Source organism: Macrotis lagotis, chromosome 3, assembly GCF_037893015.1.
Source record: "Macrotis lagotis isolate mMagLag1 chromosome 3, bilby.v1.9.chrom.fasta, whole genome shotgun sequence".
In the NCBI taxonomy this organism is placed as follows: domain Eukaryota; kingdom Metazoa; phylum Chordata; class Mammalia; order Peramelemorphia; family Peramelidae; genus Macrotis; species Macrotis lagotis.
The window spans coordinates 55,558,373-55,585,823 of record NC_133660.1 but is presented as its reverse complement, the minus strand read 5'-3'; the positions used below and the strand labels follow the sequence as shown (position 1 = coordinate 55,585,823).

At 39.4% G+C, this 27,451-nt stretch overlaps 2 protein-coding genes across 5 annotated transcripts in view; both read right to left on the bottom strand.

The window, feature by feature from the left end:
- LOC141517568 (caspase-6-like) overlaps positions 1–1,796 on the bottom strand; it is a 59,595-nt gene extending 57,799 nt beyond the window's left edge. Inside the window, exon 1 of one of the 2 annotated variants that reach the window (XM_074228728.1) lies at positions 1,409–1,796. In XM_074228728.1, the coding sequence (XP_074084829.1) occupies positions 1,409–1,631 (223 nt within the window). In that variant the 5' untranslated portion in view covers positions 1,632–1,796. The remainder of the gene's footprint in view (positions 1–1,408) is intronic. The other variant, XM_074228727.1, reaches the window with a different exon arrangement.
- A 7,870-nt stretch (positions 1,797–9,666) lies between these two features.
- Positions 9,667–27,451, bottom strand: part of CFI (complement factor I) — a 40,671-nt gene continuing 22,886 nt past the window's right edge. Inside the window, exons 7-15 of one of the 3 annotated variants that reach the window (XM_074228714.1) lie at positions 26,545–26,568; positions 24,938–24,961; positions 24,358–24,387; positions 22,261–22,296; positions 19,201–19,304; positions 17,914–18,017; positions 16,313–16,590; positions 12,481–12,585; positions 9,667–10,980 (exon numbers count right to left, since the gene is read on the bottom strand). In XM_074228714.1, coding sequence (XP_074084815.1) covers positions 10,763–10,980; positions 12,481–12,585; positions 16,313–16,590; positions 17,914–18,017; positions 19,201–19,304; positions 22,261–22,296; positions 24,358–24,387; positions 24,938–24,961; positions 26,545–26,568 — 923 coding nt within the window. In that variant the 3' untranslated portion in view covers positions 9,667–10,762. The remainder of the gene's footprint in view (positions 10,981–12,480; positions 12,586–16,312; positions 16,591–17,913; positions 18,018–19,200; positions 19,305–22,260; positions 22,297–24,357; positions 24,388–24,937; positions 24,962–26,544; positions 26,569–27,451) is intronic. The other 2 variants (XM_074228715.1, XM_074228716.1) reach the window with 2 other exon arrangements.

Here is a 27,451-nt window from a genome sequence, read left to right as displayed (position 1 = left end):
ACACAAGGAAGGGAAGAAAACCACGTTCCTTTCGTTCAATTCATTCTTATGGGGAAACAAGGTGAAGCAGGAGGAAACTGAGGCTGAAGGTGAAGGCCCAAAGTCAGATAGGCACTATCTGGCAGGGTCACCATTGGAACAGTTGCTCAGCCTCCAAATTCACAAATTCTCCAAGTCTGAGGTCACTCTATGCAATTTTGAAAATAATTAAAGGAGGAGTGGCTAGGTGGCACAATGGCTAGTGCACTGGGGCCCTGGAGTCAGGAGGACCTGAGTTCAAAACCGTCCTCAGACACTTAATAATTACCTAGCTCTGTGGCCTTGGGCAAACTACTTAACCCCACTGCCTTGCAAAAACTTTAAAAAAAAAAAAAGGAATTAAAGGCAGGAATAGAGGTGGAGCTGTAGAACGCTGCAAATAATGCTAGATTTAATTCTTTGTGGATCAGTTTAGTTTAATTTTTCTCTGCTTTATCTTTTAAAAAAAACGCTTTTTGTCATAAGGATAGAACTCTGAAGAAACTAGAGTCCAGTCTTCTTAGCTGAGTGACTCTGGGTGAATTAGATCACTTCTTAGCTTCAGCCTCTGACTCTAGGGGTGGAGTAAAGTGCTTCTTGCAAACCAAACTGTGTAAACGGTAACTATAAAAAGTGTTATATGGAGGAACTCTAGGCATATAAAGACAAGATGTGTGGGTAATAATAAAAGCAATACAACGCATTATGTTTGCATAGATGTCTATACTCTGTACTCCCTTTTCCAAGGTTACAACAGTGATGGGATCTCCCAAAGATTCCCTAAATAATTAAAAAACAAAATCCAACCAAAGGACAAGCTTTCCTCAGCACCCCCCTACACCCAAGAGCCTTTTATCATTCTCAAAACGTAAATACAGCCTCTCCTTCACGGATGGGGTTCCCAAAATATAAATAAGCCCCAGGGCTGTTTTCTTAGTGGCCGGTTTTACTGGGGGTGGGGGGGGTGGATCCCTTTCTTTGGCAGTCTGCAGAAGTCAAAGGGCTTCCCAGGATCACGTTTTAAATGCACAAGGTTGGGAAGGAAACCAGTTATGATGAAATACTATAGGCACATATGTAATTGCTTTGTATTTCACTTATCCACTACGTCATCTGGATAGTCAGAAGGCCGAAGCCCCGGACTTGGCCCCTGCCTCCGGCCCGGGGCCCCGCTCTCCCGCACTCCCGCACTCCGGCCCGGGGCCCCGCTCTCCCGCACTCCGGCCCGGGGCCCCGCTCTCCCGCACTCCGGCCCGGGGCCCCGCTCTCCCGCTCTCCCGCACTCCGGCCCGGGGCCCCGCTCTCCCGCACTGCGGCCCGGGGCCGGCCCATTTGTCCAGGGGAGGACACTGAGGCACAGAGGGTGGGGGCCGCCCGCGCCCCGCGTTACCGTCGGCGCACTTGTACTGGCAGAGCCCGTCCTCGCCGCCCAGCAGGTCCAGGGCCGCGTTCAGGTAGGTGTCGATGCGGTGCACGCCGTTGCGGATGGTCTTGAGCGTGGCCCTCCAGTCGGTGGGGGCCTCCTGCGGGCGGGCCCCGGGGGCCGCCCCGAGCAGCAGCAGCAGCAGCAGCGGCGGCGGCAGCAGCGGCGGCGCCGCCCGCCTCGGCCCCATCGCGCGCGACGACTCCTCCGCGGCGGCCGCGCTCCCGGCTTCGGCCGCGCTCCCGGCTTCAGCCGCCCGGCCCGGACAGCTCCATGCCGCCTCGGCGGACAGCGGGCGGCCGCGGCTCCCCGGCCCGCCCGGCCGAGCCCGATGCGCTTCGCCGGGGCTCGCGCGGCGTCATCCTTCCCCTCCGGCGTGCGGGCGGGACTCGCGGCGTGCTGACGTCAGCGCGGCGTGCGGCGCGGCCGGGAGCGGGGCGGGGCTCAGCCGCGAGGAGGCGGTGCAGGCGCCAGACGCGGTTCCATAGCAACGAGAGACCACGTGGCATCGGGCCGCCGCCAGTCAGGTGACTCGGGATGAGGCGGGGCCCGGTCACGTGAGGGGGTGCGCAGGGGGTGGGGCGAGGTGCCGCGTGGCCAGCCGCGTTGCAGATCTTCCTGCTTTACGGAAGGGAGAGAAGGGGCGGGGGGGGGAGGCAGACCACGTGGAACGCCGGAGATTACTAATGATGAACGCCGAAACCCACACAATAGCATTAGCTCAGGGCGCTAGAGAGCCACCGTTTTAGACCCGGCCAATTTGGGAACTTAAGTATGCTTCCTTCCCTGCTAACTTCCCTGCTTCCTTCCCTAACTTCTCTGCTTCCTTCCCTGCTAACTTCCCTAATTTCTCTGCTTCCTTCCCTGCTAACTTCCCTGCTTCCTTCCCAGCTTCCTTCCCTGCTAACTTCCCTAACTTCTCTGCTTCCTTCCCTGCTAACTTCTCTGCTTCCTTCCCTGCTAACTTCTCTGCTTCCTTCCCTGCTAACTTCTCTGCTTCCTTCCCTGCTAACTTCCCTGCTTCCTTCCCTAACTTCTCTGCTTCCTTCCCTGCCTGAAACAGTCCCAGGGCAGGACTGCAATGTTTCCACAACCTACTGGCACCAGGTCACCCGGCCCATATTCAAACCCCACTTCACACACTTTTTTTTTTTTAGGTTTTTGCAAGGCTTGCCCAAGGCTACACAGCTAGGTAATTATTAAGTGTCTGAGACCGGATTTGAACCCAGGTACTCCTGACTCCAGGGCTGGTGCTCCAACCACTACACCACCTAGCTGCCCCCCCCCAAGCACACTCTTTAGCTGGGTGCAGACTTCTTGGGACCTCAGTTTCTTCATCTGTAAAATGAGGTAGCTTTCCCCAGTGGATTCCAAGGTCCCTTCTAGCTCTAAACCTGTGATCCTAGAATCCCATTATGGAACAAAACTCCCTTGGGACTGGAGTGCCTGTGTCCAAAGGGGCACGGGGGGGGGGGGGGGGGGCTCCCCTAACCCTCTGGCCCTAGCAGAGTTGTTTGTTGTTACATCTGCAAGAGTTAGACCTTTTGCTCTGAGTTCTGTTTGTTTAATTTATTGAGTTTTTGCAAGGCAGCCGGGTTAAGTGATTTGGCTTAGCACACAGCTAGGTAATTATTAAGTGTCTGAGGTCACATTTGAATTCAGGTCCCCCGGACTTCAGGGCTGGTTCTCCTTGTTACTGTCCTAACTCTTGAATTCTATCCCTTTGCTTCTTTCTCTCTAATCCATCCTCCACACAGCTGTCACATTGATATGCCTCAAGCACTGATCTGATCACATTGCATGGAATTGGTGAGGAAGTTGCCTTATTTCTTCAGATAGCAAATACAAATGCTTCTGCAGCAGGCTCCAATCTACCCTCTAGATCCAAGGAACATAACTCCCTTTCATGTATTCTCCATTCTAGCCAAGCCAGCCTACTTGCTGACTCTCAGCTTGAGTGCCATTTCTTTTTCTTTTTTAGGTTTTTGCAAGGCAAATGGGGTTAAGTGGCTTGCCCAAGGTCACACAGCTAGGTGATTATGAAGTGCCTGATCAGATTTGAACTCAGGTACTCTGGATTCCAGGGCAGGTGCTCTATCCACTATACCACCTAGCCACCCCTTGAGTGCCATTTCTTTCTTCCTCAAGGAGCATTTCTCAATTCCTCCCAAATCTCAGCATGCCCTCCACTCCCAAATGACCATATTTATTTTGTATTTTCTCATCTATTAGCATATTGCCTCCCATCACAAAATGTACGGTCCTTGGTGGCAGAAACCGCTTTGATTTTTGCTTTTGGAACCCTCCTTTCTTAGGGAGTCCAGAAGAATAGAGAGAAAGTTGGTCGTGGAGCCAGGAAGACCCAGGTGTAAGTCTCATCTCTGAAATATACCAACATGAGACTGAGCAAAATCTAAACTCCTCCATGTTCTAGGCAACCCTAAATTGTAGAGAAGGTGCTAACCTGCTGGGTAGGGGGAGTTTCTTTCCTTGGGACTTCTTAAATGCTTGAACTGAATTTAGACAGTCTATTTCACACTCTCCTGTGGTACAACATATTTATTGCATTTAAATCATCTCTAACTCTTCATGACCCCACTTGACCATTTTCTTGTCATGGACATTAAAATGGTTTGCCATTTCCTTTCCTGATTCATTTTAAAGATAAGGAATCTGAATCCAACAGGATTAAATGACTTGCAAGATAGTATCTAGGGGTGGATTTGAGCTCAGGCCCCCCCTAGGTCTGGTGCTATAGCCACTGCACCATCTAGTTAACCCAGGTTACTTCTTACTCACCCATTCTTTTGTAAGCTGGAACAAAGGTTTGGCTCAAGTTCACAATAACTTGAATCAATTCATCACTGATATGATCAATTCTCCACTAGATGTAAGCTAGGTAACAAGTACACTATCTCAGCTATTCCCCCACAATCTAAAAAGGTATCATCTGAACGCATTTCAAAGAATTGTTAAAGAGCAGGGGAGATACAGGTTATAGATTGACAAATGGAAGGAACTTTTGAGGTCATAGATTCCAAATTTGTCATTTTACAGTACTGAGTCCCACAGGTAATGAAAGTCCCAAACAAAGTCCTCATCTATAAGCCTACTATGTCAGCTCAGCTTACTTCTGGTCACAACCATCCCATAACTAAATCCTCCTTGTATTAGGTGCTACCTAATTCCAGGGGGTTTCATTTCCCCACTGATCCTAGTCCATACTACCTCTTCTGTGTTTCCCAGTTTTCCTAAGTGACACCAACTTAGTCCAATGAATAAATTTTGCCCCATACTTCCTTGCATTTAATACTCTCCTTAAATTGAATCATCTTGCAGTTTCCTCTGCCTGGATCAGAAGAACTTCTCATTTATCTACTATTTGCTATTGGATAGGCAGAGTGAGAACTAATTTCCCACATGTCTTCTTTATCCAAGTAATCTTCCTCCTCACAAAAGGTAAAAACAAAAATCCAAAAATAATCCTAAAAGGGTTAATAGATTTATGCGACATTTGTATTTTGATATGTTTGCTACAAATGTCATGCCACCTTAGTGATGAATCTCCTGGAAGTTAAAGAGTGGTTCTATTTTCTTTCTGGTCCTTAACATATTGTAAGTGTCCAATAAATTTGAATACGATAAAACAGATGCCAAATTCAGAAGAAACCCCTAAGAATGGACATGGATTTTGAGTAAGAGTACTTGGGTTCAAATCCTGATGGCGATTTCCTCCCTATTGGACTTTGAGTCTCTGTTTCTTCATCTATACAATGTTATTTCCAGATGAAATCTTATAATACAGTCCAGATGAAAAATATGAATTAACATGAATTACAGAATAGAACAACATTAAAGTAAACTTTTACTGATTGCAATGTAATATATTAACTTGAGATTCTAGGAAACTGATTAAGCAATCATAGTAACAGAAAATCAGCAAAATACAACTGATCAAGGACATGAGAAGTGAATTTTTAGGTTTTCTTTGTTTTATTCCTTTTTAAATCATTGTGGCCGTATTTTTATGATAAATATTGGTTAGAAAAAATGACAAGTGGCAAAAAAATTTCCCCAATTACTGCCTGGCATATTGTAATCATTTAATAAATATTGTCAATTGTTATTCATCTCTTCATAATCATTGTAGTTATTTTGTACTTCTATCGCCGTCATGCTACAGTTATGTACAATTATTTTTCTTTATCTGTAGTGTGAAGGCATTTCATAGGCTTGCATTTAATTTTTAAGTTTGATTTAATTTTTTCCCTTTCTCTTACACATTTCCTCATGCTTTCTTATCTTCTATTCTTAAGAATTATTTTCTTCTTTCCCCCAAAAGTTAGCAAATATTTTAATGATTATACACTCCAACCCACATGACAACATTTAGTCATTTTTGTTTGCTTTTTTGTTTTGTTTTTTGCAAGGCAAATGGGGTTAAGTGAGTTGCCCAAGGCCACACAGCTAGGTAATTATTACCTGTCTGAGGCTGGATTTGAACTCAGGTACTCCTGACTCCAGGGCCGGTGCTATATCCACTGCACCAAATATTTAGTTTTTTAATTAGGAAATAAAACTATATTGTCACTCTACGATTTGCTGACATTGCAAATTAAATTGTGAAATTTTGCACATTACAAATTTCTGGCCTCTTATTAACTTTAAACCAGACATGAGGCTTCATGAAGTTACATTAGCAGGGGGCAGCTAAGTGGCGCAGTGGATATAGCACCGGCCCTGGAGTCAGGAGTACCTGAGTTCAAAACCAGCCTCAGACAGGTAATAATTACCTAGCTGTGTGGCCTTGGTCAAGCCACTTAACCCCATTGCCTTGCAAAAAAAAAACAAACCTAAAAAAAAAGTTACATTAGCAGGTTAGTGTGTTCATATGAAGCTGGGAAAAGAAAGTATTCTTAATCAAGAGACAGATACCTAAGATCCCATTTGAAACTAAAATACTACAAATGATTCCCAGAATCGATGTAATGTCATCCTATAGGAAATTTCCCCTTTTCCATTAGATAATAGTTCTTATCAACCACTACCAGAAGTTACTGTCCATGCTGATATGAGACAAATCTGATACCAATTGCCCCACTTTAGAGTCCAGGAGAAGTGTCTTGAAGGTATTGCTATTTTTTTTTTTTTTTTTTTTTTTTGGTCCTTTGAGTCAGGAATCCACACCCTCAACTTCAATTTGGTTTTTAGTTGGGTTTGCGGTTCAGTAGGGGGCTTCTCTTCTCAGACAAGTTCATACAAGTTCAAGATATCCTCTGCCATGTCTCCAACAAATACCTTAGAAGTACTTGACACATCATTGATGATGTGTTACTGTGTTACTTGAGAGGTGGGGGTCAGCCATTTAATCAGCCAGTGAATATCTGCCTTAATTGGTTCTTCAGAATTTGTATCTTCTGAATTTCATTCTCATTTACTTTGTGCTCCCCCCCTTTTATTTCATTTCTATCTTCATTTTTTGGATGCTAAAGAAATAATGATGAATTCTTTCTTCCAGTTCCCATTAAATCTGATACTTCCTGGATAAATCTGACACTTGAGCTCAGAGTTTATGGTCCAAGCTTACATCTTCCTAGTGGCATGAAACACAAAATGTACAACAGCAACAATAGAGAAATTCCTTGGTGAAAATGAAATGAGTCCTGCCTTCCATGGCTCAAAAACAAGGGAACCCCTATTAGGCCAGATGATAAATCTTAGCAGTTTTTCAGATTCCAAGCTTAATAAGGGATTTTTTTTTTTTTGCTTAAAGATTGTAACATTGCCTCAATGCCCAGAAAAGGGAGCAGACCTGTGAAGGTCTGCATATTCTATGTTACAGACTGCTTATTTCTTAAAAGAGCTTATCACTGCTTTAGCAAGAGAGGAACAAGGTGGTGGGTCATCTCACAAGAGAATGGAAAAGTCAAGATGAGGAGGACTCTCCCTCTGCAGCAGACCAATTCTGGAAGAAACCTTCAGGACAGAGCTGGAGTAGTCCCAAGTACTTGACTTTCTCTATGAAGTTTGTGCCCACTCTCCACATTGGACAGTGGGTACACTGGTGGGTGAGTATGACCCAGGTTTTTTAATAGACTGCTATGTTATGTTTTCTTGCTTTTTATTGTTATATTGTTATGGTATATGTCACTGTTATGTCATGTTATATATTGAATTATTATATGATTAATAGTAAATTATCTGCAATTAATGTTTCATGATTGTTTTTAAAAATTAGAAATTTCAAGAACCTTGGGAGAAAGTGAAGTCATTTTAAAATTCTTGATCAGTAAGAAAAACAGCAAGAAGGCTGTTATGTATCTTATGTGCAACCTATGCTTATAGGATCATAAACTTTTTTTTGGCTTTTTTTGTAAGGTGTTGGGGTCAATTGACTTGCCCAGGATCACACAGCTAGGTAATTAAGTGTCTGAGGCTGAATTTGAACTCAGGTCCTCCTGACCCCAGGACCCATGCTCTACTGCATCACCTAACTGTCCTGGATCATAAATTTAGAGTTATAAAGGGCCTTGGAGGTCCTTGAGTCCAACCTTTCATTTTTCACAAGAGGATACTGAGACCCAGAGAGGTTATATGATTTGCACCATATCACCTAGTTGCCCTATTTAAGATCAATCAATAAATCACACTGTATTATGTCTTCGAGATCCCATGGCTGGTTCAAGGTTCAAATTGGTTCAAAAGATTAAGAATTAAATTTTTATTACATAATATCAAATGATCTAGATGAAGGGAAAAGGGGAAAATGAAACTGATGAGCCTGGTGATTCCTTTTCTTTTCTTTTTTTTTTTAGGTTTTTGCAAGGCAAATGGAGTTAAGTGGCTTGCCCAAGGCCGTACAGCTAGGTAATTATTAAGTGTCTATTTGAACCCAGGTACTCCTGACTCCAGGGCCGGTGCTTTATCCACTGTGCCACCTAGCTGCCCCCCTGGTGATTCCTTTTGCATTTAATGTTAGTCATCACTAGATAGCATACATGTATCTTAATAGAATTAACTCATATCATAGCTGAGGTGGGTTCTATGCAACATTCTATATCCATTATTTTTTAATTCTGCTATAATGTGGAGGGTGATTCCATGTCTTCTCTCCCTTTTCTTCTAAGATAGTCCCTTAGCACCTAGGATTATTTAAGTGTTCATTTTATTTGATTGTGATCATTGCTTTCTCTTGATTTTGTTCACTTCTCCCAGAATCATACTCATTTCCTCTATCCCAGAACCTTGGACTTTGATTTTGGGATGTGCTATCCCTTTCCAATTCCCCTTTATATGTTGTCCTTTCCCATTATAAGTTCTTTAACAACTGTGTATTAAAAGATTTATCTATTTCTTTTTGTATGTTCATATAATTCTTCTCATGATTGTCTGAATTCCTCATATTCATTATTTCTTGAAGTCCAGAAATGTTCCATTACATTCATATACCAGTTTATTCAGCTATTCCCTAGTCTGGGGGTACATGCTGGGGGTACAGGATTAACTTTTAAAGGATGTAGAAGTAAGGGTACATAATTTAGGAAGACTATAAAAAAGTGGCTGTCTTGTAATGTTTGTCCTTCATTTCTGAAGAAGATCACGACATCAGGGAGGTGATGCCATGACAAGTCTATGCATTGTATTTGAGTGAAGCGGGACTTGGATAAGTCACCAGTCACACTTTTTCTTTCAGAGTCATCTGGGTGCAGTGGCCAGATAGGAATCAGGAAAACTGGAGATGGCTCTGGATGCGACACAATCAGGGTGAAGTGATTTATCCAAGGTCATAATGCTAGTAAGAGTCAAGTGTCTGGTTGATTCAAACTCCTTTCCTTCTGACTCCAGGGCCAGTGCTCCATCCACTGCACCATTTAACTGCAAGTCTGTCTTATAAGAATTGTACCCCAAACCCTAACTTAGCTGAACCTTGGAATGAATGCAAAGGGATTAAAAAAGCAAACCCCGAAAGGTATGCCAGTATAACTCATTCATGCTTCAGGGTGACTATGGATGGTTCTAAGGGGAGAAAAACAAGATGGGGGGATGGGAGGTGGGTTGAAGTGGCACAAACCTGTCTTATTTCAGAAGGAGGTATTCTGGAGTCAGATCTGTCTCCCTAAATCTGATTGTGAGATTTACAGAGTGAGCATTTATATCTTGGAAGCAGACATATGCTACAAATCAGGGCTTGACATATTATTTTGTTTATTATCTAGATTTAAGAAAGTGATGGAGAAAATGTTAATCATTGAGATAAAACTTTTTAAAAAAAGGTGTTTTTTTCCCTCAGAGAACCATTTGTTAAATATTTGTCAGCACTAATATAGGAATAAGAACTAGATGGAATAGGTTCTAGTCCAAGTCTAAAAAAAAAAAAGCTTAAATCACCTAGCATGATCTTAGGACATGGAGGTTCAGTAGAGCCAGTACAGATTTGTGGTCTCTTGAGTCAATTTGCAGACCCATAACATTTCTTAAGTTCTCTTTATGTGAATTTAGATGAATTTGAAGGTTGCTAACTGAGCTAGGATGGGAGCTGAAGTTAAACAAGGTGTGAATATTGTCTAAAGGCACCATGTTGAAACCATGTGACTCCAATGTGAATCCAGAGTTTAGTGGTTTACAATCCCTTTAAGAGATTTATAATCCTCAGTCTCCTCTGCTCATCATCCATATCACCCCTAACTATATTAGGTTCTTCTTGAATCTTCTCTTTCCTAGGTTAAGCAACCCTGTTTTTTCAACCATTCTTTATATGACATGGATTCAAGGTCCTTTGCCCTTTTGGCTTCTCTGTCTTATGGGTTTCTTATGGATACTGCAGCACTCAGGACTGACCTCAGTCCTCCAGAGATATGTGTGCCTCTGGTCAGGAGATTGCAGAGTATCTAAGAGTCCTTATTTCTATAAGCTATGACTCTCAATAGATCCCATGACTGAATTAGCTTTTTTGGCTGCTAAACGACTATGCTGATATTGAGCTTGGAAACCATTAAGACTCCCATAAATTACAAGCCAATTGACTTTTTTCCAATCTTGTATCTGTGATGTTGATTTTTTGAACCCAAGTGTAAGATTTTACATTGCTGGTATGCATGCTTGTCAAAAGTATTTTATTTTGAGAACTTTTCAGTAAACTTTTAAGTATAGTATTTATTCAGGCATAAATCTTATAAAGAACAGAAAACAACTATGAAATATAGTTTTGAAATGATTTTTGTGGTTTTTGAAAGTTTTTTGTCTTTAAAGTTAATAATTATATATTGCCTTATTTATGTCAAAGTAGAAATTCTGACTGTAATAGAAAAGGAAGCTACATCATCACACATTATATTTAGAAATTAAAGATCTTCCCACATGATGACTAATCCAGTCAAAATAGTGGGCCACTTTGGTATAAACACCGGGGTATTCAGGTTTTCCACAATTTTCACCCCAGCTTACAACACCCCAAACATATGCCACATTGTTGGAATCCATACAGACCAAGGGCCCTCCAGAATCCCCTTTACAGGCATCTATAGAACCATCATCTGTTCCTAAGCAGGAAAAAAAGACAAATATCTCTTGTTATTCTCATTTGAAAATTATGATTCCACCCCCCCCCCCCACTCATCAATAATCCCTGGGGATCTTATACTGCCCAGTTGTGATATAAAGTTCTTTACTTACTTGGTCCTGTTGGGACCATAATATCCTAATTCATATAGGATGGAATGTGAGTAGTATTCTTTCCATGACACAGATGAAAAGATTAAGTTTCAGAGGGATGGTCACAAAGTTGGTGCATTAAGTTTTCTGCTACTATGTCAGTGCTTTCTCACCAATATAGTGTTTCTTCTTCCCTTCCTGACTTCCACCTTGGCAAACACTCTAGCCCAAGTTTGATGCTGGGTCAGTAATCTTGAAGTGCGCCAGCAAGGTGTTTTGGGTAAGGAGATGCCTCCACAGACTTTATTGCTCACTAGCATCTAGCAGAGATGACTTGTGGATACCAAGAACAGGAGTTTGTAAAGTACTTTATACATCTTATCTCATCTGATCCTCACAACAACTCTTCAACCCCATTTTACAGAGGAAAAAACTGAATCTGTCAGAGGTTAAGAGATTTATTGAGGGTTATACAACTAGTGAAAGTCAGGATTTGAACTCAGGTCTTCCTGAGTCTGGCATACTATCTATTAGGTCACTGCTTCTTATTAGTGCTTAATAAATGTTTAAATTAAACTGAACCAAAACTTTTATTAGGCTGTATTCTATAAGCTAACTTGTTAATACTCCTAGTTTGCCATAGAATAATAAGAATTTGTTGTCCATTTGACCATATTTGCAAATATTTTGATTAAGGACTTCAGAATGCTTTAAAATACACTGGATTCATCAGCCTGAGATCCAAGATTTATATCACTGTCTTTAAAAAGCAGTAGAGATGGGGCAGCTAGGTAGCCCAGAGCACCGCCCTGGAATCAGGACAATCCGAGTTCAAATTTGGACTCGGACACTTAATACTTGCTTAGTTGTATGACTTTGGGCAGTCACTTAACCCCATAACATTGCAAAAATTAAAAAAAAAAAAGCAGTGGAGACAATGTGTGGTAATGTAGTCATTCGTTCTGCATCTGGTTCCCAGCCTGGTTTCAGCTCTTTGGAACAAGATGCTTCTCCCAGGAGAAGCTTATCTCCTCTAACTCTCCATATTAGTCTTCATTGACACCACCTCCCTTGCCTTCTCGACCCTCTGCCTGGAGGGCAGAGTATCAAATCCCTTTCTGTGTCTTCCTTTAGAGTCTAAACCACTTTACTTTGCATTTGCTGCCCACCTGGTTTCAGCTTCAAACAGCAAGATGCTTTCTAATTTCTCATTCCTCTCTTTCTACTCCTCTTGCCTTTCCTTGCCTCTTTTTATGGTGTGCTGCCTCCTCTTTTGGATTGTAAGGTCCTTGAGGACAGTGACTGTCCTTTTTTGTTACTTGTATCCTCACATAGTGGTGCTAAATAAATATTTAGTAGACTGGCTTGGATTAGTACTCAATACTTACCTGCACATTCCATTTCCTTCTCAAAGAAGCGAGTTGAATAATATTTAGAACAGTTGCCTATCAGCTGGATTTCACCCCATTTGAGCTTGTAAAGATTTTTTTTCCCTTAAAAAGAAAAACAAATGTTTTGTGGACAGCTGACAAAAATAAAGGATACAAACTCCCCCAACTTAACAACACAAAAGCTAATAAATATGTGGCTTTGTAGTCTAGGGCTTGGGAACCAGCCTTTGGTTTCCCCTGGCTAGGGAAGTAAGTGCTGGGTAAGGAACCTCCCTCTCCTGAAGCAGGTTGGTGCCTTCTCTGAAACAGAAGCTCCAATTGAGCTGCCTTGAGCAGTAACAGGATCAGGCACACCTGCCCAGGTTGGGCCAGAGGTAGGCCTGAAACCAGGGCTTCATGGTTTTGAGGCCAACTCCCTTTCTAATCACAATTTTTTTTGTTTTTAGTTTTTGCTAGGCAATGGGGTTAAGTGGCTTGCCCAAGGCCACACAGCTAGGTAATTATTAAGTGTCTGAGGCCAGATTTGAACTCAGGTACTCCTGACTCCAGGGCTGGTGCTCTGTCCAGCCACCCCTTAATCACATCTATTTTAAAAATAATTCATCATCTGCAAAATTGAGGGAGTTGAATACAAATGATCTCTAAAATCCCTTAAGGATCTAAATTTCATGATATCCTATTAGCCAAATTTAACCATATATTCCAACTCATTTTTCACTATAATATTAAGAATGAAATTTAAGGGAATTTTGTGGGCCCTGGTTATAATAGCAATAAGTCATCACATCAATTAGTATTAAGGTTTTCCTATGGCTGTTGTTCAGTCATGTCTGATTCTTCATGACCCCATCTGGAGTTTTCTTGGAGGGGTTTGCTATTTCCTTCTTCAGTTATTTGACAGATGAGGAAACTGGGGCAAACAGGGTGAAGTGACATGACCAAGGTCACCCAGGATGGAGGCCAGGCCAGGCACTCTGTCTACTACTCCACTTACCTGCCCCCAACACCTGAGCCTCTTTACTATCCATAGAATGTGAATTCCCTGAGGATAAGGAGTGTGCTACTCTAGTCTCTGAATCCTCAGAACTCAGTAAGTGGGGGTGGGCCTGGCTTATTTAAGTAAGCACTAAGGGCCTACTTAATGCCTGTTGGCTTTATTACTTCAATTCAAGAATTCCTTGTATTTCCTGGAAAGAGTAAGGATGAAAAAGGGTGTTTTTTTTTTAAAGTGAGGAATCACAAGAACTAAGAGAATGCCATCCTACCTCTTGGGACAGAGGATGCAAAGGTGGTGCTTACAGTTTTAGCTTTTTCTTTCAAGTGTCAGCATTGTAACTCAAGCCCCTTCATGGAAACAGGGCCCAGATGCAGTTCACTGTCAGGGCCAAACTACTCTCAACTCTGCCCTTGCTCCCACATCTAGCCCAAAGACAGGCATGATGGTAGGTTCTGAGTAAGTGTTGGGTGACGGGGAGCTGAAAGGCTGAGGTGGTCTGCTGTTTTTAAAGGACCATGCAGTAGACCAGCAGGAGAAGTTGCTGGTTGTCGTTAGAATTTCCAAAAGAAGGTTGAAGAGAATTTAAAGAGACAAGAGATAAATCAGGAATCTGCTTCAACAAATATTTGACTGTTAGCTAAATTATGCTGTATGAAGATCAAAAAAAAGTTTCTGCCTTCAAGGAGTTTATAATCCCATAGTGTTTGTATCCATCAATATGGAATATAGCCAGGGCAAATGTTTGGGATGAATGAAAAGGATAAGTAAATCTAATCAATCTCTTCAAATTGTAAAATCAGAGGTCTTTTAAAATAACAGACTCTGTACTTCCTCAGCAGTTACTTATGTCTGGTGTAAGAGGGAACTACATGCATTACTGAAGTAGTTGCCTGTGTGGAAGAGGGCAAGGAGCCTGCATCTGAGGTATCTGTGATGACGGACAGTGTAGCTGCTTTGGAGCACAGAGATATTCTGGAATAGTTCTGGTCTGCTCTTTGACTGGCTGCAGGTGTCACCCAACCCAGGGAGTATGTTTAAAAGTCATGAGTGAGGTTCAGCCCTCCCATTGTCTGACTTTGCTCCCCGATTGCCCTGGAGAGAGACAATGCTGCCAAGGGAGAGGCCTTGGGCCTTCTCCAGACCTGAGACAGTTTTTCTGCCCTGTGCTTTTGGCTGTTCTTTTATTTTAAGAGAAGGGAAGTGGAGGCTGCAACCTTTTGAGTTTTGAGAAGTCAGTAAAGGGAACCATTTGGGAATTTCAGAGTTCTGGAGTCAAGATTATGTAGGACTTTCTAACTAGCCCAGCATCAATAGGAGGCCCAAAGGGAGACCTTGGGACCTAACTTATTAGTACCTGAGCCTAGTATTCATCTGGCACTAATGATTGGTTTGGATGTGAGCTTAGTGGCACCAATGCTATGAAAACCGTATTAGGTCTGAGCCTGATCAACCACTGAGATGGTTGGAGAGAAATGCTTGTGCTCTTGTTATTGTTGGTGGGTAGAGTTCTGGGCCTATGTCAGGAAAACCTGAGTTCAAATCTAACCTCAGACACTTTCTCATTCTGTGAGCTTGGGCAAGTTAAGTAACCTCTGCCTGACTCGGTTTTTTCAACTGTAAAATGGAGATAATAACATGGACATCCTAATAATATCCTCTAGTGGAGATAATAATAGTAACCTAGGATTGATGTGAAATAAAATGAAATATTTGTTTTTAAAAAGTGCTCAGCACAATGCCTCTCCCTCCATTCCCTTCTCTCTCCAACCTCTTCCCTTATTATTTTCTTTTCTTTTTTTCTTTTTCTGTCAAGGGAATGGTGTTAAGTGACTTTGACCAGAGTCACATAGCTAGGAAGTGTAAAGTGTTTGAGGGTGGATTGCACTCCCATCCTCCTGACTCCAGGCCATGCTCAATCCACTGTGCCACCAAACTGTCCCCCACTTATTGTTTTCAAAATAAATAATCACTTTATAAGAGCTAGTCTAAATTCCTAGTTAAATGGGTTGCCAACTGTGAGGAGAATCCAAAGGGAATGGGGGCTCAAGAGAACTGGGCTATGTCTAAAACCCTGACAGGGAGGGGTAGCCAGTGCTGCTCTGGGACAGGGAACCTGGGAGAAGACCAATCACTCTGGAAATATTTAACAAGTTTTAAGGAACATACTTCTTTTGTCTCTCTCTCTCTCTCTACTTCTAAATGTGTGTGTGTGTGTGTGTGTGTGTGTGTGTGTGTGTGTGTGTGTGTGTGAACTTCGATAAAGAGGGGAAGCCCTCTTTCTTTAAAAATTAGCTTGTGCACAATCTTCTGCATGATGCCTTTCCTGAACTCCCAACCACCAGTGCCCTTCCTTCTAAACTACCTTGCATATAATTGCATTCATCTACTTTATGATTATACTGCATTTATTCATATGTAGACTTGTCTCCCTCATCAGAATGTAAGCTCCTTGCATGTAGGGATTATGTTATTCTTTATATACTTGCATCTATAGCAGCCTAATATGGTGCCCGAAATATAATGGATATTTGATAAAAATTCAATATATATATATATATATTTGAATATTTTAAAAACTTTTCCCCCATGTTTCTATAATATCTCCAAAGGCCACAATAAATTTTATATCTCATTGCAAGAATTACCCTGTAATAAGCCCTTCAGCACTAAAGAGGAAATGTATACAACCTGAAAAGCTGAAAAACAACAATTTCTAGCATTCTGACAGCATTTTCCTCCTTAAAGACTGGTAAGTTGTCTTTCATATAACACTTATTTTCTATATAGCTGTCAGCTCCTTGTATGTTGCTCAATAAACAACTTCAGAAATACCTTCATCTCGTCCTAGGCCAGAAACAAAGCACTTATCACCAGGTCTGAAGAGGTAGCTGGACCAGGGGACACAGGCAGGGATGGTGGTTGGCAGCTCACATGTGGGCTTGGTCTGGTGTTTTTTCAACTCGATTAAGGCAATGTCATTTTGATAGGTGACTGCGTTGTAGTCTTCGTGAATTATCACTCGATTTACCCTCTCGATTCCAGTTTCATTATTAATTTTTAACCAGTCTAATAACCCTGTCCATACTTGATACCGATGTGCTACATTTTTTCTGTAAGATAAAATGGAAAATATTTCCTAGAATCTACAAACATGTAGTACTGAAAGTCCCCTATTCTTCCCTTTTTGAAAAGGAATTTTTTCCCATTTTTTTCAAATATCTCTTCAATAGCTCTGAGACCCTGGCTGCTATTATGTGGAATACAGCTTTAACAGCCTGGCCTTCTCAGTTGGGGTAGGGGAGAAATGAGGGATCAGAGGGAGAGATGACCAACTTTCATTGACGGGCATAAGATTGTCATGAGTTCACACAATCTCTTCACAACCTCATAATGATAATAGTAGTATTAGCTCACACATATGCAAATGTGTTTGCATATATATGCATACATTCATGTTAGAGAGAAAGAAAGACAGGAGAATGCCAGTAATCTCCCAAATGAAAGAATGGAATGACCCCAAAGTTGAGCCATTTATAAAGTGTTCTCTTTGTGCCAGTTGCAGACTCTCTCTGAGTTTTTCACCTTTTTTCTGGGTCATGGGCATCTTTGGCAATGCTCCTTATTGCCAGGTGCTGAGCTAGTTTAGGGGTACAGAGAAAGGCCAGAGCCAGGTTCTGGCCTTGAGGAGTTCACCCAAGAAGATACACAAGGGCCTATGAAGCAGAGATAATGTAGATTGAAGGGAATGTCTGAGGGAGAGCACTAGTATTGAAGGGCACCTGGAGAAGAGTAGAGGATATGCTTGGTACTGAGTCTTGAAAGAAACCCTAGAAGCCACGGGGCAAGGGGAGGAGCATTATAGACTGGTCCACTTGAACTAGCTCTGGAGAGCAGATTGTTAAATTTTCATACTGACCATTTTATACCTCAGAAATAGACAAATGCAACAAGTCAGGGCTTGATGCATTTTTTTCTTATTTGCCTAGATTTGAGAAAGTGATAAAGAAAATGTTAATAATGAAAATTTTAGAAGTGTATCAAGTACTTTTTTGGGGAGATACAGTTGTTAAACATGATTACAGGCAACAAAATGGCATGGAGTCCGGGATGATGGGCATTTGTGAGTCTGGTGAAGCCTATTATTTGTTAGAATAATGTTTTTAAATACATAGTTTTAGTTATGTTGGAATACAGTTATCTATTTATTTATCTGTCTATCTATCTATCTATCTCAAAATTCCTGAGTCCCAGGTTAAGAACCCCTATTCCAGAGTTTGGCTGGGATACTAGATATATCTATTAATCATGAAAAGATGATGAATTCTTGATTTTTCAATGATTTTTTTTAAATTGCACTCTTCTATCTCTTCAAATGCCTCTCTGCCATTACTTTTTTTGCTCAATGAAAAGAATGGTATTTAAAATATTTTTACCTGACACAATGGGCAGCAGTCAGTACCCAACAGCCACCAATATAGGTTCCTCCACAGTGGATTCTCTCACCTTCTTTAATTGTCACCTGCCATGGGAATTGCCCCTACAAAAGACATCTAGGGAGTTACAGTTGCAGTGACATAGGGCAGTTAGTGATGAAGCCCCTCATATTCCCAGATGCATCTTCTTTATGTGACCCTTAGTTTCTTATTACACACTCTTCCCAGATTTCCTTTTCCAAGCTAGGCTCTTCCAGAGAAATCTACATGGGAAAGACTCCTTTATTCAAGTATGTCCTTAGGGTTTTAAGACATTACTCATAACTCTTCCTTCTCCTTCAATACCCACTGATTGATCAGTTGGCAATTCCCCTAGTATAATAATAATAATGATAATGATAATAATAATAATTGTATATGTGACATGTAATTATACTCAAATATAATAAATATTATATATAATTCCCCTCTATAATCTTTCCCAAAATTCTTTGGCTCTTTCAATTTATGCAGCATCTACAATCCCTCATGACTTTTTTTTCAAGGCAATGGGGTTAAGTGGCTTGCCTCAAGTGTCTTGAGACCGGATTTGAACCCAGGTACTCCTGACTCCAGGGCCAATGCTCCTCTTATGATTTCTTAATTAGAAAATTTTAATAGTCCCCTAAACATTCTCTGTGCCTCCAGTCTTTTTCTTCTCCAATACAAACTCAATATAGCTGGTATATTGGTGTTTCTAAAATATAGATCTAACCATGTCATTCTCTGACTAAAAAAATGTTCAATGGCTTTCTTTCTGTCTTTGGAATAATGATAAAATCCTCCATTTGGCATATGAATTTTCTTACTATTCTGGCTATCTACCTATCTTTCCCAGCTCATTTGCTATTACTTCTCATCATCCACATTCTTTGCCTCACTTCACCTGCCTACGTGACATCTTATCTCCTCTTTGTCTTCTATGTTCTCTCTATCCTCCCTTTCTTCTATCAAAATCCAGTGTAGCCACCACCTCCTATGTAAGACTTCTCCTATTTTCTAGTTATTAGCATTCCCTCTCTGATGAAATTACTTTGTATTTACTTAACAGTAATGATAATTGCTGGCATTTATATAGCTCTTTAGGTCTGAATAAATATTTTATGTAAATTTGATCTTGTGTATTTTGTTTTCCTCTTAAAGTTTTTTGAGGACAGGGACTATTTCTTTTCTATTTTTGAACAGTCTCAGCATTATGCTTAGGACTTTCTACACAATAAGGGCTTAAAGTTTATTGATTTGAATTACCTTATTTGCCCTCTTTCCTCCTACAACTCGTTTTCTTCGAATATGTGTGTTGTTTCTAACACCACAGTTTATTTGGGGTAAAAGAGACTTCAATAATTTTCTGTCTTTCAGGGAAAAAAAAAAGATTACAAGTCATTTCTTATTCATCTCTACCTTTGAAAGGGATCAGAATCACAGATAATGCAATAATACCATTATATTCACAAATTCTATTTGAATTTTCAGGATATTATGTAATATCATAGAAATTATTTTCTTGATTTAGTTTTTCTTGGTCTAGATTTCACATTTAATTTTCTAAGTACACACCAACTGAGGGGAGGGGTGGATAGCCTTTAAAACTATTGATTATAGAAAAAATCTTGACTGGGATTAAAAATGTATAATCTTTACAACCAAGAATCAACTACCTAGCAAAACTGAATATCTTCTTTTGGGGGAAAAAATGGACATTCACTGTAATAGGGGACTTTCAAACTTTCCTGCTGAAACTACCAGAGCTGAACAGAAAGTTCAGGGGTAAATAGAAAGGGCAAATTATGAGGGATTAATGATGTTGAACTGCTGGTATTTCTGCATGGAAAGATAATACTGATAATTCATATGAACCTTCTCATTTATAAGAGCAGTTAGAAGGAGCACAGAAGGGAGTTGAATATGAAGATATATTATAAAGATGCAGTTAATGGGCAAGTTAATGGGCAAATATATTATAAAGATGCAGTTAATGGGCAAGAAAGGAATGTACTAGGAGAAAGGGAAAGGAGAGAATAGGCTAAATTATTTTACATAAAAGAGGCAAGAAAAAGCTTTTGCAATGGAGTGGAAAGTGAGGGGGAATGAGTGAACCTTCATTCTTGTCAGAAATGACTCAGAGAAGAAATAACATACACACTCAACTGGGTATAGAAATCTATCTTACCCTAGAGGAAAATAGGAGAGGAAAAGGGATGGGAGAAAAGGGATGGGGTGAGGGGGAGTTGTAGGTGATAGAAGAGAGGGAAGATGGTGGGAGAAGGTAGTCAGATACAACACACTTTTGAGGAGGAACAAGAAGAAAAGAGAGAAAAAATAGAATAAATGGGGGGTGGGGAGGAAAAGAGTAGAGGGAAATAAAGCTAGCAATAGCAACAGTGGGAAAATTATTGAAGCAATTTCTCTGATGGACTTATGATAAAGAATGATTTTTCTTGAGATTTCACTTTCTTTTTGGGGGGAGGGGGTTTATGTTTACTTTTACAGCATGATTATTTTAAGAATGTGAAAAAAATAAATAAAAATAAAGTGCTTTAAAAAATAAAAAATTCTAAACAATCCTTTTGTAGATAATACAGTACCATACTACACTGCTATGTTTATGTTTTAAATCATTAAAGATATTACTTTATGAGCACATGGAAGACATGAGGTCATTAGGCATGATCTCAAATACTTCTTGTTTTAAGATAAACTGCTTCACATAGCTGAATTGGATGACAATGTCTATTTCAGAAGCAATTCAATTTTGAATTGTAAAGTTGGAAGACTGAAAGATATTATTTTACAAAGATATCAGCCTAGTTAGATTATTCGGGTAGAAACAAACATTGTTCCTGAACAATATTAATATAATGATGATGATAATAGCTAACTATAGCATTTACTTTGTGCTTAGCACTATGCTAAGTGATTTATAATTATTATTTCATTTGATCCTCACAACAACCCTGGGAGGTAGGTGCTATTATTATTATTCTCATTTTACAGATGAGGAAACTAAGACAAACAGAATTGAAATGATTTGCCCAGGCTAACACAGTTTATAAGTGCCTCAGGCTGGATTCAAATCTTTCTGGTTCCATGCCTGGCACTTAACCCATACCATCTAACTGACAAAATTTAGAAAGGTATGTGGCATTTATGTAAAATAGAATGTTATAGCTGGAAGGGAATTTAGGCATAATCTAATCTGACTTCTTTGTTTTATAACTGAAGAGACTGAGGCTCTGTCAAGGAAAAGGAGCACACCACTTCTAATAAAAGTATTGAAATTAGAAGTCAGGCTACCAGACCAAATGTTTTTCCATTACCTTATGTTATTGCCACACAAAATGGAACTCTAGGTGTTTCTGCATCAGGATTCTGGTTATAAATAATTCTAATTTTTCCCAATTATGAAACACAATAACATCTTTGTCTTTCCAAATATATTTGGATTAAATTTCACTATGTCCAAATTTTTTTGTATAACTTGGCAAAACCTAGAACAAACTTTGACTAAAAACAACCGTTTTCATTTCTCAATCAATTACAAAAAAGGGAACAGAGACTGGGTTTGTGATATCATTAATATAGGGAACTACATAGTAGTAATTCCATATATATTAAATATATTAGTATAAGGTAAGGATATACTCTCTACCAAGAAAATAATCTCTTCCAATACAAGTCAGATTTCTCAATAACTTTGGTAACTAGGTGGCATAATGAGGAGAATTGGACCTAAAGTTAGAAGGATGTGAAAGTTATGTGTTCAAATACTACCCTCAGACACAAGCTAGCTGTGTGACCCTGGGTAAATCACTTAACCTCTGCTTCCATTTCCTCATCTGTAAATTAAGGATGATAATAATAACATTACTTCCCAGGTGAGATATCAAATGAGATAATATTTGAAAGTTCTTTGCAAATCTTAAAGTATTATGTAAATATTATTTATTATTATTATTATTGTTGTTGTTATATAGTTAGTAGAGGCAAGTCTGTATTCCAGGATCTCCCTCTAATACTTTTTCCAATATTCTGTGTTACCTCACCTAATTTTATATTGGAGAAAACTGAACCTCTGAGGAAGATTTATGGGAGGACAAAGGCAAAAATTGCATGTAATGAGAAGGTAAGCATAGGTTGTATTCTGCCTTAGTGGAAAGATAACTCATAATAATGAGATGACAGATTATCAAAGTTTCAAAGTAATAGAAATTGATAAAGTTATTCATTATTATCAATAAGAACACGCCCATGACATATATTAATATATACAGCTTTATCAATAAACAAGTCAAGTTTTAAATAACTTACCTTCATCCATATTAACACTCAAAATTTCTTCTTCTTCTACAAAAAAGATTCAAACAGATTTGTACATTTTAGTCATTTACAAAAGAGTTCATTTAAAGTTTAATATCCTATATATTTTGTAGCTTCATGATGACTTTACTACAAACTTGTCCTCTTTTAAAAACAAAACTAAAAAAAGTCTTTCTCCTTCATTTCTTATCCACAAAAGGCAAAATGATTACCCAGTTCAAGATGATTACCCAGAAATCATGGTGACTTTGGATAAGAGGATCATCACTTTAATCTCAACCTATTATTTCACAGATGAAGAAACTGAGGCCCAGAGAAAGCTAATGATTTGGCCAAGGCACACAAGTACCAAGTCTTGTGCCCTAGTTTTCACATTAGAGTAGGCAGATGGAGTAGGTAATAGAAAGAAGTCATAGTTCTTTGTTGAGAGATAATGCCCTTTTCTAAGCACATTTGAAATGTGATATGCATCATACAAACATCTCATTTCAACAAGGGATTTTTTTTTTGCCTTTTTTTTGGAATAGAACTCTTGATTAAGAAATTTCCTTGGGGAGGCTAGGTGGCGCAGTGGATAAAGCACCGGCCCTGGAGTCAGGAGTACCTGGGTTCAAATCTGGTCTCAGACACTTAATAATTACCTAGCTGTGTGGCCTTGGGCAAGCCACTTAACCCCATTTCCTTGAAAAATCTAAAAAAAAAATTTCCTTACTGGGAATTAATTCCCTACTCTTAACATTTCAGAGTAATTCCTCTTGTAATTTCAATCAATGCTGATAGGCACTTTCTTCACAATTTATAATCTTATAAGAGAATTGTTTAGAATATTGAGATTAAGTGATTTGCCAGGTTTCAAGGGAGTGCTGAGCCTTCATCATAAAATTCATCTTTGATTTACAGTATTATATACCAAAAATCTCCTCTAGGTGATTCATAGGCAGGACTTGAACTCAGATCTTGGTTTCCAGACTGGCAAATTGCATCGGCTTCCTTTAATATTCCTTTAAAATGGGGCAGCTAGGTAGTACAGTGGATAGAATGCCAGACCTGGAGTCAGGAAGACCTGAGTTCAAATCTGATCTCAACCACTAGGAAATGGCAAATCACTCCTGTTTTCCTGACAGAAAACCTCAAAAAGGGTGGTGAAAAATTGGACATGACTGAATAACAAAACTAGAAGAGTTAATTCTGTGTCTACTGTGAGCTTTTAGAACATTACAACAACATTACAACTGCTAAAATGAGGCTTGAATGCCTACTATCCATTATTCAGTTATGTTTCACAAGAATGCAGAATATAAAAATGGAGATGGTTGAATCCTAAATGATGATAGCTTTGCTTCCTCACTCACCTATGTTCTCCAGGGGCCTGCTACATACACCTTATCATTTGTTTTAGGAATTTTTTCCCTGTCACCAGCTGCTGAGACACTACTGAGAGCTTGCATGGCCTCATTAGTACTAGACTAAAATCTAATCCTCACAAAGCTGTGTCATCAGAAACAGAGAAGCTCAGAGTTGGAAGAGCACCTGATGGCCATGCAGACCTTAATTAAAATTCCGATTCCTCAGAGTATCATAGATTTAGTCAGAAGGTACCTTAGAGGTAATCTTATCCAACCCCCTCATTTACAGATAAGGAAATGAGGCCCTCAGAGGAAAGGTTGATTAGATCTAAAGCTTGAAGAGAAGTTTGATAAGGTCATAGGGAATTAGTAGAGCTTGGATTTGAATCTAGTACTCTGCCTTGAAATCTGGTGCTTGATTCTAAGGCACCCCAAAATGGGCTAGAGAAGTAGTCTTCTGGCCTTTGCTTGGAGATCTCAATGATGGGGGAACCTAACACCTCCAGACTACTTTTGAAGGATCTAATTGTTAGCAAGTTTTTCCTTCACTAAGACTAAATTTGCCTCTTTGCCGCTATTCATTGGTGGTTGTCCCACAGTTTGTTTGTTTACTCCTAAAAATCAAATGAATTTATAGGAAAGAATTGCAAACAGATCATTTCTCTTTTTAAAAATTCTACATTCATAGATATCAGATCCACATAGAATTTTTTTACTCTAAATGAAAGTAAAGATACTTTACCTTGGATCTCATGTTCAGAATTTCTAGTATCTGGAAATGAAACACTGAAATATCAACACCATGAAGAAGAAACCAAACCAGAATGCTACATAGTATTGTTGATAGCTAAAAGCTTATATATTTTTAGTATATTGAATCAAATAATGCTTAGATTCAGTAAACAATGGGGTTTAAAAACTTGATATGTCATGAATTAGAATGACTTATTCAGAAAGTCAAAAGCACATAAGTCAAAGTCTAGAGCAGAGGTATTACACTGTGATTTTCCAAGAGCATGTTCATCCATATGACCATAGACTGCATTTAAATAGGTGACACAGACCAGGAAGAAATCTCTCAGGAATCCAGACAGCAAGACTCATAGAACTGTTGCTTATTTGCACTGGTAGAGGGAGATACATCAGTGAAACCAGAGTTCTAGATAAATATGCATCTATTCATCTATTCATATACTTTCATATATACATCTATATCTGTACTCTATACAATTTAAAATACTATTTAGTATACTCATTAAAATACTATATAAAATTTATTTTTAATTCTATATAATGAATGATGAAATAAATGAAATATTGACCTTGAATTTCAGAGGCTGTCAAGTCTAAATATAATAAAAAAACCAAGATGAATATATATATATATATATATGAACATAATAAATACTACATATGGTGAAAAATGACCAGAATTATAGATCACATGGTTTTAGGCAAGATTGATTTGGGGAAGGAAATGAAAATAATGTATTGTTTTTATAATTGTAAACTTTTCTATACAATTTTTAGGCTGTCAAGAGAAACTATAGAATGGATTATTTGGGTCAATATCAAATGAGTATTAAATGTGCTTTTAGGGATGCTGTTAGCATTGCATTAGACTAAATCTAGAAGAGTTTGACAGAGAAGTGAATCAGATGGAGAACAAATCTGACAAAGACTCATACTCATTAGGCCAGATTAACAATGAATGGAGTCAAAAACAAGGTCTCATACAGAGGCAATGCAATGAGAGGAAAAGATGACCTCCCCAGGCATTAGCAACTAACCCTTTCCCTAATATATCCCAGCTCTTCAGTCTCTGGGCCACACTGATCCAGAAATCTATGATTATACTAATTATATATGCAGTTATTTTAGAAAGATTTGATTGTGGGAGTGTTGATAAGAATCACCAGAAATCTTGGCTAAATGAATTATGGTTTAGGGAATACGTAGGACACTAGGTTTAGATTTGGATGTAGAGAAAATCCATTTCTGGCTTCAGACTTTACCAAGAGGCCATAGCAAGTAAAAGAACCAACATTGACTCTTTGTCTTGGATGGACCTAGAGCTTTGACTGGATTTTGCTAGGTCAAAACCCTTAAGCCCAGAGTTACTGTAAAGCTGTGGTACCTCAATGACATGGGAAAGACCTACATCTAAAAGGTCAAGGCCTCCCACTGTATCCAGACCAATACCAAAAGTCCTTGTGCATAGGAAGCTCACATTTTGTCAGAGGAGACTTTATGTAAACCTATAAACATGTACAAAATATTTTCAAAAACATTTGGAAAGTGATTGGCTTTTTTTGGGGGGGGAGACAATTGTTTGGGGGAGGGTCTAGAAAGCCTCATATAAAGGTGACATTGAGTGAGCTTTGAAAGAAATCTTCCTATCTTTGAGCATGGCATAAGAAGCAATATGGCATAATTGTTGGGGCATTCACTTGGAATCAAATGACACATCAGATACTTCCTAGTTGCTTGAACCTGGGCAAGTCTCTTAATCTCTTCTGTGTCTCAGGTTCCTCAACTATAAACTGAGATGGTTGGACTCAGTGGTCTCTAAAGTCTTTTCTAGCTCTAAGTCTAGGATTCCAAGAACCCTGGAGTCATTGGAGAGGTCAATGTTGCCATCATGAAGATAGGAATGGGTTCCAGTCACTACTTTGAATCTGTCTCAGGTGTTGTCCTCCTCTTCCCTAACATCAGTATAACACTTCAAACTTCCTGAAGAACTTTATAAATATCTCATTTTGTCCTCACAACCACCCCAGGAGGTAGCTGCTAACATTATCCCCATTTGACAGATAAGGAAACTTTTTTATGGATGACAGTTTAGTGATTTGCCCCAAGAGCACAGAGCTAGTAAACATCTGAAACTGGATTTAGATTCAAGTCTCTGACTCAAAGTCAGAATATTTACCTTGATCTTCAGAGTGTCCCAAGTCTAGAAATAAAGCAAAAAACATTTCAACTAGTGATTGAACTATTTTTTAAAAAAGACCCCAAGGGGCGGCTAGGTGGTGCAGTGAATAGAGCACCGCCCTTGGAGTCAGGAGTACCTGGGTTCAAATCCGACCTCAGACACTTAATAATTACTTAGCCGTGTGGCCTTGGGCAAACCAGTTAACCCCATTGCCTTGAAAAATCTAAAAAAAAACCCCCAAACAAATAAATAAATAAAAAGACCCCAATTCAGTATTATATATATATATATATATATATAATCTATATCCATCTATGTGTGTATATATGTATGTATATAAAATGTAATATCTATGTATTCCTGTACCTTATGCATTAGCAATATTAAAAAATAAGTTCTACACCAAATTTATAGCAAACTTTTTGTTTTAGGTTTTTGCAAAGCAATGGGCTTAAGTGCCTTGCCCAAGATCACACAGGTAGGTAATTATTAAGTGTCTGAGGTCACATTTGAATTCAGGTCCTTCTGACTCCAGGGTTGGTGCTCTATCTACTGTGCCACCTATCCATCCCTTATAGCAAACTTTTAACCATTATAATTAAATGAAGGTTGTGTAACAGATAAAAAGGAGATCCCAGAAAGAATCTATAACCTATTTTAGTTATTGTTTCCATCCTTTTTCCCAAGGAGATGCTAAGAACATTATTATTATTATTATTATTATTATTATTATTATAAATAGGAGTTGTTGAGTATTTTCTGCTCTCCCTTGCTTTTCCTTAGCATCATGCACTCTGTCTATAGGAAAGGGGCACTGGTTGCACACAGAAAAGATGCAATTCATCTGGATTAGTGGCATTGACAATCAACTGCATATGTCTTTATGTATTTGATATGATGGTAG